General features: G+C 38.8%; 2 protein-coding genes across 2 annotated transcripts; one reads left to right on the top strand and one right to left on the bottom strand.

Moving 5' to 3' along the window:
• Positions 1-29: 29 nt before the first annotated feature.
• Positions 30-7,870, top strand: LOC137106651 (chloride anion exchanger-like). Its single transcript, XM_067490261.1, has 19 exons — positions 30-284; positions 433-572; positions 1,080-1,190; positions 1,303-1,463; positions 1,566-1,730; positions 2,064-2,216; positions 2,720-2,802; positions 2,894-3,041; positions 3,248-3,361; positions 3,471-3,548; positions 3,634-3,729; positions 3,819-3,925; positions 4,729-4,798; positions 4,943-5,035; positions 5,128-5,223; positions 5,310-5,531; positions 6,393-6,447; positions 6,627-6,763; positions 7,666-7,870. Exons 1-19 carry the CDS (start codon positions 157-159, stop codon positions 7,684-7,686), a joined length of 2,178 nt encoding a protein of 725 aa, XP_067346362.1. The 5' UTR covers positions 30-156; the 3' UTR covers positions 7,687-7,870.
• An 817-nt stretch (positions 7,871-8,687) lies between these two features.
• Positions 8,688-14,104, bottom strand: cbll1 (Cbl proto-oncogene-like 1, E3 ubiquitin protein ligase). The gene is made up of 7 exons (XM_067490262.1): positions 14,088-14,104; positions 13,392-13,445; positions 12,282-12,446; positions 11,206-11,312; positions 10,333-10,416; positions 10,182-10,255; positions 8,688-10,017 (listed from the first exon to the last, which is right to left on the bottom strand). Exons 2-7 carry the CDS (start codon positions 13,402-13,404, stop codon positions 9,000-9,002), a joined length of 1,461 nt encoding a protein of 486 aa, XP_067346363.1. The 5' UTR covers positions 13,405-13,445; positions 14,088-14,104; the 3' UTR covers positions 8,688-8,999.
• Positions 14,105-14,352: the final 248 nt, after the last annotated feature.

The following is a 14,352-nucleotide window of genomic DNA, read 5'->3' as shown; positions in this document are numbered from 1 at the left end:
TGACAATATGATGACATTGGTCTCAGATCACAGATTAGGTACACACACACACCCAGTGATCTGCACTGAGAAATCAACGTGCAAAGGTTCTTAGGGATCTATCTCTAAAACATTATTACATTATACTGGAATTACCTAAACACCTAACTTGTGAGGATGGCAACTTTTAGGAAGCACTTTGTGGTAGCCAGGGATGTGTATTCTGAGGACAGCTTTGCTGAGGATCATGAGAAAATTTATAGGGTGCGCAAGACCACGATGCACCACGTCAAAGAATATCTGATGTAAGTAAGGCCTGCTCAAAGATTTGACATAATGACCGGCACTTTTGGGTTTAAATCTTTTGCCAAAATGTACAAGGCTGTGCTGAGCTTATGTATGTTCTCTGCAAACCTTAGTAGAACAAGCCTTTTCTGCATTTATTAAATATAGTTGTGATTCAAAACGGGCCAAAAATGCAGCGCTCTCTCTTCTGCCCATCATTGGCTGGATGAGAATCTACAAAGTTAGAGAGTGGCTGCTGGGCGACGTCGTGTCTGGGATCAGCACTGGACTTGTGGCCATTATGCAAGGTGAGGAACACGTTATTTAAATGACTGTAAAATGTCTAACATATAGTAGAAATACTGCGTATGAGCAGAAAAATATGGTTCAATGATTTGTGGTACGATGTTTGTAAAAGTCACTTCAATCATTGATGAAATTTGACCTAAGATCCAATTTATTGATACCAATCAAGGACATTAAAATTATAGTCATGGCAACAAAAGGAAGCACATGGGAGAACTTGTGCATATATGATGTGCATCTTATAAATAAAAAAACTATATAAGAAGTTATTACATACAGATATGTACTGTAGTCATTTGTGAATGTGAAATTTCATGATAGTGCCCAAGCAGAATTTAAAGTTGTCCAAAATCTTGAGAAAGTTAGAGTGTGCATAAGTGCATATTGTCCATATGAGAAATAGAAATACAATTAGTAATTTCTGGATGATTTTCCCCTGGTTATTTTAGATGATAAATATGCATTAAAACTTTATTCTGTGTTTATTGCTTTGCTTTGGCCTCATTCAGGACTTGCTTTCTCTTTGCTGGCCTCCCTACCTCCCAGCTACGGACTCTACACAGCTTTTTTCCCGATGCTCACGTACTTCTTCCTCGGTACTTCAAGACACATATCTGTAGGTATGTCGTTCGGTTTTTACTCTAGTGAAACAATCTAATAACCTGATCTCCCCAAACCGGCTGTAAAGGTTAATACCGTCTTCCAACCTCACCACACACTTCTGTCCTGCAGGCTCCTTTCCAGTCCTGAGCCTCATGGTAGGCGCTGTGGTGACCCGCCTGGTCCCAGAAGATGGGCCACCAGCAAATATCACAGGCTTTGAGGGTCTGACCCAGGACCAGCAGAGAGTCTTGGTGGCTTCCTCTGTGACATTCCTCGTTGGGATTTTCCAGGTAGATTTGACTTTGTTTCCGAAAACCGTCTTTGTGATTTTGTATGTTTTTGGCGGAGTTTTCGATCTAAGTCTCTTTACTCTTAATTTTTTTTTTTGGCAGCTTGCCATGGGGATTCTACAGGTCGGCTTTATTGTTGTGTACCTGTCAGATACTCTGGTGTCTGGTTTCACCACAGCAGCTGCCATCCACATCCTGGTCTCCCAGCTCAAGTTTGTGTTGGGATTGAATGTTCCAGGCATCAGTGGTCCTCTATCTATTATATATGTAAGTCCGGAATATATCTACAGTTACATTAGCATCAATCATCAATTAGGAACTAGTGGAGGTAGACTACTAAGGTTTTGTTCATTCAGAGTATATGGGCAAAGAAGTGAGACCAGGGACTGAGTGCAAACATCAGTGATTGGAAAAAAAAAGGTTCTACTTTTACATTTACATTTAGTCATTTAGCAGACAAAACAAAGTCCAATCAGAAGTTCTTTTGAAATTGCCACTGATGGACTGTATAATTTAAAAAATAACCAATTCAGTTTGTTTGTTAGTTTGTTTGTTTGTTTGCTCTAAATGACGAGTCAAGTGTGTACTTCTATTAAACAGACTCTGGAGAAAATTTTTGTCCAGATCACCGCCACTAACATCTGTGACCTGGTGATGTCCATAGTGATCATGGTGGTGGTGTTCATTGTGAAGGAGCTCAATGAGAAATACAGGGCCAAGCTGCCAGTGCCCATTCCCATAGAGGTTATCGTGGTGAGTGAAACACTGGTTTCGTATGGTTTAAATAAAGCTCATATTATATTTTAGTACAATTTTACAAAGCATAGGAATTGATTTCTGAGCATTTAGGTAGTCACATGTTCATATCAGTACTCTATATGAGTAAAATTGCAGCTGCAAACACACTTGACATGAGCTTACAGGTCTCTCTTGTTGTATAGCATCCCCAAACTATGTTCTTAGTATGGTTTATAGTGTATAAACCCAAATTTAGAAATATGCTCTGATAGAATTTAATGTAATGAAATATGATACGATTCGATCTGATTGATTTCGACAGCATACAATGTAAGAATTAATCAAATAAATGTGACAGAAATGTGACACAATACAATACATTAAGATAACATCAGTCAAGCTAAGAAAATGGTTCAACGAATATATTGGTTACAACACAACAGTAAAAACGAATGTACCAAAAAATATAAATCCAGCTCATGCTATTAGCCACATGGACTCTTTTTTTATTCACACAGACCATCATAGCTTGTGGAGTGTCCTACGGCTTCAACTTTGAGGGGAGGTTTGATGTTGATGTTGTTGGCAAAATGGTTAGTGGGTAAGTTTGATGTGGTCTCCAAACATCTGCCAGTGTTTCATCATGTAATTCAGACAATTGAAATCCACAGTTAAACAGAATTTTCTTTTAGGTATGAGGCCCCTATTGCCCCAAATATGGAAGTCTTGCAGGACAGTGCTGTGGAGGCCTTTCCAGTAGCCATTGTGGGATTTGCTGTTGCCTTCTCTGTGGCCAAAGTCTACTCCATCAAAAATGACTACACCATTGATGGCAACCAGGTGAGTTACACGTAAGGACAATTTATCCTTTTGGTTCTGAAAGAAGAAAAGGAGTTAAGTGGTGACTCACAGAGCAAGATTCGTCATTTTGGTCATGAAGATTTAAAGTTAAAAATAAGGACAAAAAGGATCATTAAGTCTAAACAAAGGTAACATTTCATTCCCACAGAGGTGACTTTTCTTAACTTTTCGTCCTTCTTTTCCAGGAGCTTATTGCATTTGGGGTAAGCAACATATTCGGTGCAAGCTTCAGGTCATTTGCAGCCAGCACGGCACTCTCCAGAACAGCCGTGCAAGAAAGCTCAGGAGGCAAGACACAGGTCAGCAAAAAGGAATATGAAACTGTATTTTCACTTTGTCCTCTACATCATCATTTCTGTCCTTCACCAGCTTCTTAAAAGGACACATGAACTATTTTAAAAATTGCAGATTGCAGGACTTATCTCAGCTATGATGGCAATGATTGTAACTGTGGCACTTGGGTTCCTGCTAGAGCCACTTCCCAGGGTGAGACTCATTTTTGCAATACATATTCTAAAGGTTTTTGTTTCCTTTTGTTGACTTTTACCTTTGATACTTGGTTTGACGGCAGTCCGTCCTGGGTGCCTTGGTGATTGTCAACCTTAAGGGCATGCTGATGCAGTTCAGAGAAATCTATTATCTCTGGAGGAGGGACAAACCCGAATGCGTAGGTTTTCAGTAAACTTCTTATTTGCTTTTTTTAGTTGCCATAGTTTCTTTGTCTTTCAGTGTTTGACCTCAAGCAATTTTCTGCAGGTGGTGTGGGTGGGAACATGCCTGGGTGCCACACTGCTGGGACTGGATCTTGGTTTGGCAGTGGGCTTGGGAGTGGAGCTGCTCACTGTTGTCTTCAGGATTCAGTTGTAATTACTGCACCCACAATCAGCTCGTTAATACACAAACTGTCAGAAACGAAGAATTTAAGAGCTAAATTAAGCTACTTTCTGAAAATAGGTTATAAAAAAAGCCCTACAGCTTATATACTAAAGAATATAAGTGATATAAGAAATATAAGTGAGCTTCTAGGATTATCAACAAACGTTAAGAGAAAAATAGAGTCAGGTGTTTCAATCGTTAGGATGCTGATCAGGTGTAAGTGTGGGAGGCTGAAACCTCCCTGAAGAAAATACTGAACACCAATACAGGACATGGCAGAGTTGCAAGGTGGAAGGAAAAAAATGAGCAGAAGTTTAATAAAGACCATTTGGACAAACCAGGAAGCTCTTGAATGTGGACAGTTGAGAAATATGTTTGCATTCCAGCATAGGAACCTTATCCAATCTATGAAACATGGTGGTGCCAGTATCATAATTAGGACCTGCTTCTGGTCCAGGATGACTTGCCATCATTGATAGCGCTATGAATTCTGAGTTTTGCAATCAAATTGTACTGGACGATTTCAAGGTTTCAACCTGTGAGCTGAAAACCATCAGTAAGTGGATCATGGAGCCAGACAACAACTTTGACCCACACGTTTCTTAACCAAAGCAGAAGTTAAAGCAGAGGAAATGTCATGTTTTGGCCTAAAGTCCTAAAATTTATGCTATAGAAAAAGAAGCCAACCAACCTCCCTGAGTCAAAGTTGTTCTGTACAGATGAAAGGTCTAAACTCTCTTCAAACTGATGTGCAGATATTTTCTGTTAAATCCTCTTCATCTCTCCCTAGTCCCTGCTGTTCTTTGTTGGCTAACATTCCTGGCACTGACCTCTACAGAAATCGCAAAGACTACCTGAATGTAAATACAACAAGTCACATAATCTAGTGTTGTAACCATGTGTGGATGTTACTGAGGGAATGATATTTATTCTAAAGGTTTTCATTTAATGTCACTGTTGTGCACTGAAATATGTTTGTTTTACCACAATGCTTCTGTCCTCAGATAATCGAGCACAAGGGAGTAAAAATCTTAAGAATGCCCTCCCCCATCTTCTTCGCCAATATAGAGTTCTTCAAGGACAAGCTTGTCGAAGCTGTATGTATGGAGTATCTCCCTCTGTTTCCGTTACATTACTTCAGTTACATTACTTCAGTTCCTAACAAGATGTCAACACGTGGTTGATCCAGGTTGGATTTAACCCTCTGAGAGTTCTGAGGAAGAGGAACAAGGCCCTCAGAAAACTCAAGAAAATGTTGCAGGACAAGGATGATCACATCACAGAGGTAAGGCAAATAAATTAAGACGATGCTTAAGAAAATCCTTACTTTTGAAAACACTTTAATTCGGCTTTCCTACATTTGTCTAACAGAAGGTTTTGGGGGGCTTATTTTGCAAAACAACTGACGAGTCTTACATGAACAAGGAGGAGATGGATTTGCCCCTTGATCTCAAGGACCTTCCTTTCCCAATTGACTGGGACACTGAACTTCCCTCTAACATCAGTGTTCCCAAAGTGGACCTCCACAGCTTGATCTTGGACTTTTCTGCTGTGTCCTTCCTGGATGTCTCTGCACTGAAAGGACTAAAAACAGTAAATAAACTTCCAGTACTCTCCAGTGGCCACAGATAAGTCCAAAAATATGTCTTCCACATGGTAAAATGTGTCTCATATGAAAGCAAAAAATGATTTGATAGCAAATGTGTTCTTTGTTTCTTCTTCAAAGGAAACGTCACTCTTCAAAATCCAAATAAATTAATTTACAACCCCAAATTCCAAAGAAGCTGGAAAGATGTGTAAATGGAAAAAATGCAATGATTTGCAAATCTCATCAACCCAGATTTTACTCAAAATAGACATTTACCATTTCATGGAAAATATGAACTCAATCTGAATTTCATGGCGGCAACAAATCTCAAAAAAGTTGGAACAGGGTGATGTGAATAAAGTAATGGTTGGGAGAAGTGCAAATTATCACATTCTGCATTTATTTATGTTTTACACATCATTGTCACGTCTTTAGAAGTGGGGTCATACATGTACGTTAATGATCTTAAACCTCTCTCTGCCATCCTTGGATTAAAATGTCCATCTAATTCTAGCTGAAAAAAATCCTTACGATGATGTCATCTGATGGAATTTTAGAGGAGTAGGTCAAAAAAGGTCAGCGCACTAGTCCCTAGTGCTGGTACTAGTGCTGGTCCCAAGCCCGGTAGAAATTGGGGAGGGTTGCGTCAAAAAGGGCGACCGGTGTAAAAACGATCAACATGCGGACAAACGTCAAGCTTCCGGTGAATTGTGAAATGTTTATGCCTTCTCAAAATATATTCATGTACAGATTCAGGGAGGGAACCACTTAAAAACGTATTTCTGACAATTGTTCTATATTTTGGGTATTGGTGTTGTTCATTTATGTTATTAAAACCCACTATTTACTGCTGCTCCTGATCGCAGGCACTCAAAGAATTAATCCGAGTTGATGTGGATGTTTACATCGTGTCGTGTGATGGTGAGTCTCATTTTTTTTTACAAGCACAAGATCAATCCCGAACTCATGCTGTCTCCATTTTGAAGTAAGCCTGAGCCAGACAATGAACTCCCAGTTTAGCCTGCTATGACTGAAAAAAAGAGGACTATCTCTATAATTCAAATAAATGAAGTCTGTTTACCACTGACATGTGTTTACAGTGTACATCCTTGAGAAACTACACAGCTGTATGTTCTTCGACAATGAGATTCTGACCTCCATGTTCTTCCTGACCATTCATGATGCCATGCTGCACATTCTTGAAAAGCACAACAACGGCAAAAATAAAAACTGGGTGGTGAGGAACAATTATTCATGGGTTCTACCATTTTATTCTCTGCAAACTTGTCTAATTATTGCCAACTAATACCAGTAGAGTGGCCCCTCAATATGTTTTACCCAAGTTAAATTACAATTATAGTAATTAGTTAAAAAAGAAAGAAGGCTTGTGGTAGAACAGCTGCCAGTAAAGGTGGAGCAGATTTTAATCACTTTATGTATTGAAAGGTGGTCAACTATTGATAATTGTGTAATTTATTAACCCATTTAATAATAATTAATAATTTTAAATTAAGATTCAGTGTGTGCAAAAAAACTGCCAGTAGTAACCAAAACTACTAGTAACTAGAACATAAAAGGGACATTACATGTTCAGTTTTCCTCAAAGACGCCATTATACGCAATGAAAACTCATTTCATTGTACTGTTATGTGATGAAACAAAGAATTTTTTTCAATTAAAGTGATTGTATGTTTTTATTTTCATATATATATACACACACACACACACACACACACACACACACACACACACACACACACACACAACACCCTTTGTTTTATTTTTAGCTTCATAATGCACTACATATTTTCAATTGGTGACCCTTCCAGATTGGAGACAGCTCTGCTTAGTGCCCAGACTCTCTTACTACTGAGCCATACTGTTGTAATTTGTGCAGAAAGTGGTTTGACATTGTGTTGCAAAGATTTTCTTTGGAAAAACTCATCATTTGGTTAGTAGCAGACAGTATGTTGCTCCACTAGCTATAGATTACTATTCAGCATTAACGTCAGCATGCAACATCAAATTTGGCATCTTTACACTGGCTCCTTATCTCATTAAGAACTAGTTTATTTTTTAATCACTAGCTTACCAGGCACTGAATTGTTTACCTTTTATTTCTTCTTTCTTTTTTTGCAGTTGAAACATACCAGACTCTAGAAGAGCAACCGTCTGCAAAGACATCCGTTTGCAATATTGAAGGGCAAACAATGAAATCCTGAGACACTGTACTGTTTTATTCTGTACCACTCATTGCATTTCCAATATTGTATTTTATTTTGAAATGCAGTTTAAGTAAAGATTTTGAATACCATAATTTAATCTGTTTTCATTTTGTTAGGTGATTGAGTCTATGTTAGTCTCTCAAACTGTAAAAAAAGACATCGTTAGGTTATTAATGCTAAACAAATCCATCTGTGAAATAGCAACAGCAACAAAGCAAAGAAACCAAATGAGGAACATAGTGTCCTCTTAGCCAACCTGCCCAGTATGGATAAACAAAATAAATGCAATAAATGTTAAACCTTCCAAATTGGCTGCAATGCACATATAAAACGACATAACACACTCTTGATAGTATTAGGTTTCCAAATACTTTAAACATAAATAAAATTTAGAACTCAGGTAGAGAACGTTGTTTATATATTGGATGTGCACTGCCCCATTCAGCTTATTACACCAATGTTATACTAACCATGCTGTAGATAGAAGTAATAATAATAAGGGCCTAATGATGTTGAGACCACATATTTGTAAGCAGTGGTAGCCAGCCAAAATTGAAAAGCAGGGAGCGCATATGTGCTGCAGAAAATTACTGTTATGCCCATAATGAATTTACATCCATTGACTTCTTGCACTAAAGAATAAAATCTTAGTTTCAAAGAACCGATAAATTTGTCATCTATAGTTTCACTGCATTCCAATTTTCATAATTCACTGTACTCTAAAACATTAGAAACAAGATCTTTTAACTTACCTTTCTTAAAGTCTTCGAAAAACTCTTCAAATCCACTTATTAAAAGTAGGATTTGGCTGAATAGTTTTGTTTTTTATCTTTTATGGTAAATGTGTTTTATTTTGTAAATATATTCCACAGGTTACTTTAAATGTTAACTGTTGTTCTTAGCAGAATAAAAAAAATTTAAAATATGAGATGGAAATCTGCTCTTAAAAATTTATTGAGACATAGCAGGTCTTTCAATGTACAGGACATATGCATGAATTCAGCTGACATATATACAGAAAAATAAGCTATTAAAAAAGGGACATACCTTTCCTGTTCCAAGTCTATGTTCAATGGGAGGTTCAGTACAGTTAACTAAAATGTGCACCACAGATACACATTTGCATCGGGGCAATATTAACGAAATCAAAGTCCTACATCTTGTAACCCTGAGGTTTACTATCACATTAAACAAACAAGTGGTATGGAACAGAATCACACACTGTTGCCCATTTCTTTAAATGGCCGTTTACTGATAGTATGGCCTATATCGACCCTGATCTGGGTGATGTGGTCCAGGCATCTGGCCCTGGGGTGGAGGACCCTGCATTCGTGGAGGTGGGGGCCCTCTTGGGGCAGGCCACATCCCAGGACTGAGTCCACCTGGCTGATTAAATGGGGGACTGAGCGTACCCTGGTCTTCTGGGAACTGCTGCATGGAGTTGGGGTTGTAGTGATGAGGTGGGGGGGCATTAACAGGGGGGCCACTGTGTTGTGGTGGAGGTCCTGGGGGTGGGTGGTTCATATAAGGGGGCATCTGGCCCATGATATGCCCCGGTGGGGGAGTGATTGGTGGGGGAGCTGTGGACATGGGGGGAGGTGGGGCCTGGTTGTACACCATGTGTGGTGTTCCAGAACCCTGTGGAGGATGCTGCATTGGGTGGCTGATAGGAGGTGGTGGGGGAGGAGGGGGGCCAAAGTGCTGCTGAGGCGGCGCCATCATGTGGTGAGAGTGGGACACAACAGGAGGCTGGCCAGGATACTCTCCAGGGTGGTGATGGGAGGGCTGACCAGGAACTGGCCCACCAGGGAGGGGCTCACGGGAGGAAGAAGAGGAGTCATCTTGGATAGGCACAGTGATGAGATTGCTGTGTTTACGGGTCGTTACCGTGGCGATACGAAACGTCTCAGGACCAAGAGCGGAGGTAGGAGGCGGGGCATCATGAGCGGTAGGCGGTGGCTGACTGTAGGGGTCATGATTGGCATGCTGGATTGGGTTGGGAAGGTGAACATGGTTCTTGGGTAAGTGAGGTGGAGGCACACGAAACCGATCAGGGACCTCAGATGAAGGGGGCATGTGCACAGGCTCCTGGCGGCCTGTGGAAGACTTTGCTGCCCTCATGTGGCGATGGTTGACATGGGCCTGCAGGTCACGCTGGGAAAGGTAGGTACGCTTGCATCCAGGTACAACGCTGCACATGTAGAGGGAACCACGGTGGCATTGCTCGATGCGCTGTACTGGATCTGTGCAGTTGTAGAGGGTGAGCCTGAACACAGGAACTAAATGTTAGTGACACAAAGCAGGAACGAGATGAAAGTTTATAGGGCTACAAACCTATTTACAAATTTGTAATCAAAAATGATTTTGTGTTTCCCAAAATTCCAACAGTCACCACAACACACAGACAATGTAACATTTGATACATCTCACCCTGGGCACATCTTCTCTCCTTTTTTCTCATGAAGCAGAGCACAGTCATAGCAGAAAACATGTTTGCATGGGATCTAGGACGTTAAGGAGTTAGAAATCAATACATGTCCGAGAATTTCAGCAGATGACATCACATTAACAAAGTACATACCATCCGTCCATATAGCTGAATAGGGAGACCACATTTGTCACAGAAGTGAATTGGTACTTCATCTCTTTCTCCAATCAAATTTAACTGTGGAAAAATAAACAAGAGGTAAAAACCACAGGTAACTTCCATTATAACAGCATCTAATCCAGGGCATCTGCACACTTTAGTGTTTTGGCAGGTTCCACCAAGTCAAATTTCCGACTTTTTAATATCTGCCTCAGACTAGTTTGAATGTTTTTAATTGTAGGTGTAGATCCACTGTTTCATTGAACCTGCACTTCCTTATATTAGGTAGATGAAAACAAAAAGAAAAACGAAACCAACACGGAAAACAGTTAACAATTATCTTAAAACATCACAATGTGCATGGATAACAGTTACTGACTAAAACTCAAAAATGACAGTTATAACTTTCAGAGAGTGCACTGATGGCAACGATGGGTTTACCTTGGGCCTTGTGACTCTATACGGGATTGTGATAGCTTACTCGACCTGCTGACATTAACCAGTAACAGTAATGATCAATGCTGGCTTAAAAGCTAGCTTTAAGTTTTAGCCTACATTGAGTTTACCTAACAAGATAAGTAGAAGCCCCGAAATAATGTCACATCTACACACTCAAATTCAGCACCAAAGACATAACGTTTAGGCAATCACAGCGTATATTTTAAGATTTTTCAAGGACTAAAATTCAGACCTATTGGTAAGACTCAGGAAATCACAGAAACCATGTCATTCATTAGGACTGAATCTTTGTATAAAATAGGAAAATTATTGTTTAAACCTGTGCAAGATGCAAGGCATTAATATGTAATGTAATACAGACAGATTTATTCAGTTCTTTTTTCCCCTTGATTTTCTAATGGGTTGTACCTTATAGTCCCAAAACAACGGCTGTGGAAATCTCCTCTGACTTGCAAACACATCACCAGCTTTGGAGCCACAATCAAACCTGTCCTCTTGCTTGAACCCAAAGTTATCTGTGAAGTGCAACACACAGGTATTAATGACAAACACTTACAACAAATCTTCCTGAAATGTTTATAGATTTTAAAAAGAAGTTATTTTTGCTGTTGGTGTCCATTGGTTGGGTCTCCAGAAAAAAAAGTAAGAATCAAACCATCTTTGAATTAACTAACTAACTTAGGTTACGTAAAACAAGAATTGACATTTATGAGTAAAACATTGTCTCTGTGTTTGTTGCGTTTTCTTTTTTCTATGACCCGTGTCGTGAAAGGTTATGCAAATTCAGAAGCAAGTGTACTGATGATATCATCAATGGCATCACATAACTGCCTCTGCAGTGTTTGTCTAGTCAGTTTTCAAGGAAACAATGTTTTATTTGCAGCCACTTAAACTACAAGATAGAACAACTGAACACAATGTTATATAGTAATCCTCTATCCTATAGATTATATGATTTGCAGTTTGTAATATACATTGGCCACTTTATTAGGTACACTTGTACAATCTAATGCAATAATAAACAGAGAGTAGAATCATCACCTTTCTCACAGTTTCAACTTAAAAACTGAGAAGTGGCCAGTGAGTGTATTATGGTCCCCAAAAGTAATACAGTAGTGCCCACTGGTGTTAAAGGGTAAAATACAAAATGTCTGCCCATTGTGTTGAACATATTAATAAAAGATACATTTCTACCACTTTCTTTTAACACACTACACATCATAGCAGTCAAACACAAACAGCTCTGGAATTTTGCCAGGGTTTTGTCTAAACATCATGATGACTAATGACAGAATACAAAAAAACAAACTGGTAAAAAAAAACAAATTAAAGATCATTTATATTTTCTACTTTTATAACCTGCCATATGCGGTTGCAGGATTTGAACATGCACAATTTTTTCCCCGCACTATAAATCCTGTTTATAAAATGATATCCTTAAAATGCACAGCTAAGAGGTATGTTGAACTTAGGAATGAGCCTACCGTCTTCCCCAGCCTCACTTTTAGGTGGCCTGCTGCTGGGTCTTTGTATGCGGGGCTGAGGTTTGCTCCTTAATGGCTGCTTAGATATGAGTTTGATGGGGATTCGTCTTCGAACATCTGGCCCCCCCAAGCTCCCAGAGCCATCACTTCCTTGAAGATCGTTGTCTGTGGAGGAAAATGCTAACACATATAAACTTTACATTCTTTTGACATTGCTAGTCAAGAAAGTCTGAAAGATTTCAACTTAATTACACTCAAAATGACACCATGTGATTTCAAAGAACATGCCAGCGTTACTTGAAGTTACAACTGATATTTTTAAAGTTATATATGCTGTATTTGCATGACCACTGTAGAAAGGTGTCATACTTTTATAGAAGTTTTAGGCTTGTAGGAAAAGATGCTAGACTAAGTAAGCAAGTGACGGTGACACCTTCCTATCATCAAGGCTGAACATTGATAAACATCCCCAAAGTCCTCAGAGTTGTGGCTAAATAGCAGTGATTCATTTACAGTTTGCATTTTCTTAGAACTTTAAGTAATTTAACCAACTCGAAATTCTTCCAACCTTAATTTAGCAATCTAGGTTTGTAAATACAAGCTAAGAAGAGGCGCATATATTTCAGCCAATACTCTGAAGACAAGCTATTACCAATGTTAGTTAACTCTTATGTCAGCGCTCACAACATCTTAGGTAGCTTAGTTAGCATCGTGCTATCTGGTAGCATTCGCGCCCCAACTCCACCGCAACTTGCCCCTGCTGACATACAGAACATCCACCGTTTGACATTCGTCTCACATCGTAACTGTTATTATTTAGCTGTGACACTGGATGTGATCCTATATGTTTATTTCAGACCTAAACTCAACTTTTTATTTAACTGACATTAGCTTGAAGTACTCCGTCGCTAGTCCGTTTTAGCTAGCCATGACAATGTTAGCTAGCTTTGAAGCCGCTTTGGGTGACAATGGGATGCCGTAGCAAAACTATATAATGCAAGGATGGTTTGTTATTCTCTGACGAACTGTTATAATAACAAATGTGAAGGAAAATATGTCATATAAAAGATAGTTTTGCTAAACTCCGGCCCTACTGGGCATTTTACTTACCGCTTTGGTCCATGATTCAACGAGTGAACCCAATGCATTCTGGGATAGAACCGACTGTGGGAGAAGGTAGGAGGAAAGGAAAGGACAGGGAGGATAAGTGTAGAAAAAAGGAAACTCATAAAAAATATGATAAAGACAGAATTGTTTCTGGACTAATGTGAAATTATGAGGTAGCCTCCTAGACATATCATATTTATCATTCAGTGCTGACATGTTGGAGGTTTTATGGGAAGACATCTGCGAACCCAGTCTAACGCTCTGCGATAAATGCTTATGCTTTCTAAAGGAATGTTATAATATTCATATTTTTTGGACAAATTTAAATATGTGCTGACTCAACTGATTAAATATTATTTAGGAATATGTTGTATCTTTATTGTTGAATTTTATTTTCTTACACTTTAAAGTGTTACTCATTTGTCTAGAATGTCTATATTAACGGAGGTAGATGGAATATGAGAAATATGAATCCTATACAATTAAACCATACAACCTTCAGAATTCTGATAAAATTGACTGACACCTCTATAAAGCAGTTGTCACATAAAGTTAACATCTTAACATTCATAAAGCTAGGATTCATTGCAAGACTAAAATAGCATGGATAATTAATGATATTTATTATGTCATCATTGTCATGGAACATTAACACTATTAAAAATGTGTTAATTTATTGGTAATGAAAGTAGCATTTACCTGCTGCCATTAAATCACCTTGACTTTCAACTCTTACTTAAACATGTTAATCTCCCATATTTGATCCACTTTTCTTAGCTGTGGTTTCAAAAAGAAATTCTGTTAGTAACAGGAAACCAAACCATCGAGCAAATGAAATGTGCTTTGGATAAACGGAGGAAAACTAAACAAAATTGAAAATGTAATGCTGTAACTTTGGGTGCTTCCAAGTAAGTGGCCATTACTATTTAGTATGTCAGATATGGCTCCCAACAAATGCATTATG

The sequence above is a fragment of the Channa argus genome, chromosome 21, assembly GCF_033026475.1.
Source record: "Channa argus isolate prfri chromosome 21, Channa argus male v1.0, whole genome shotgun sequence".
Lineage (NCBI taxonomy): Eukaryota > Metazoa > Chordata > Actinopteri > Anabantiformes > Channidae > Channa > Channa argus.
Note: the sequence above shows the minus strand (reverse complement) of the source record. Positions and strands in the feature narration are given on the sequence as shown.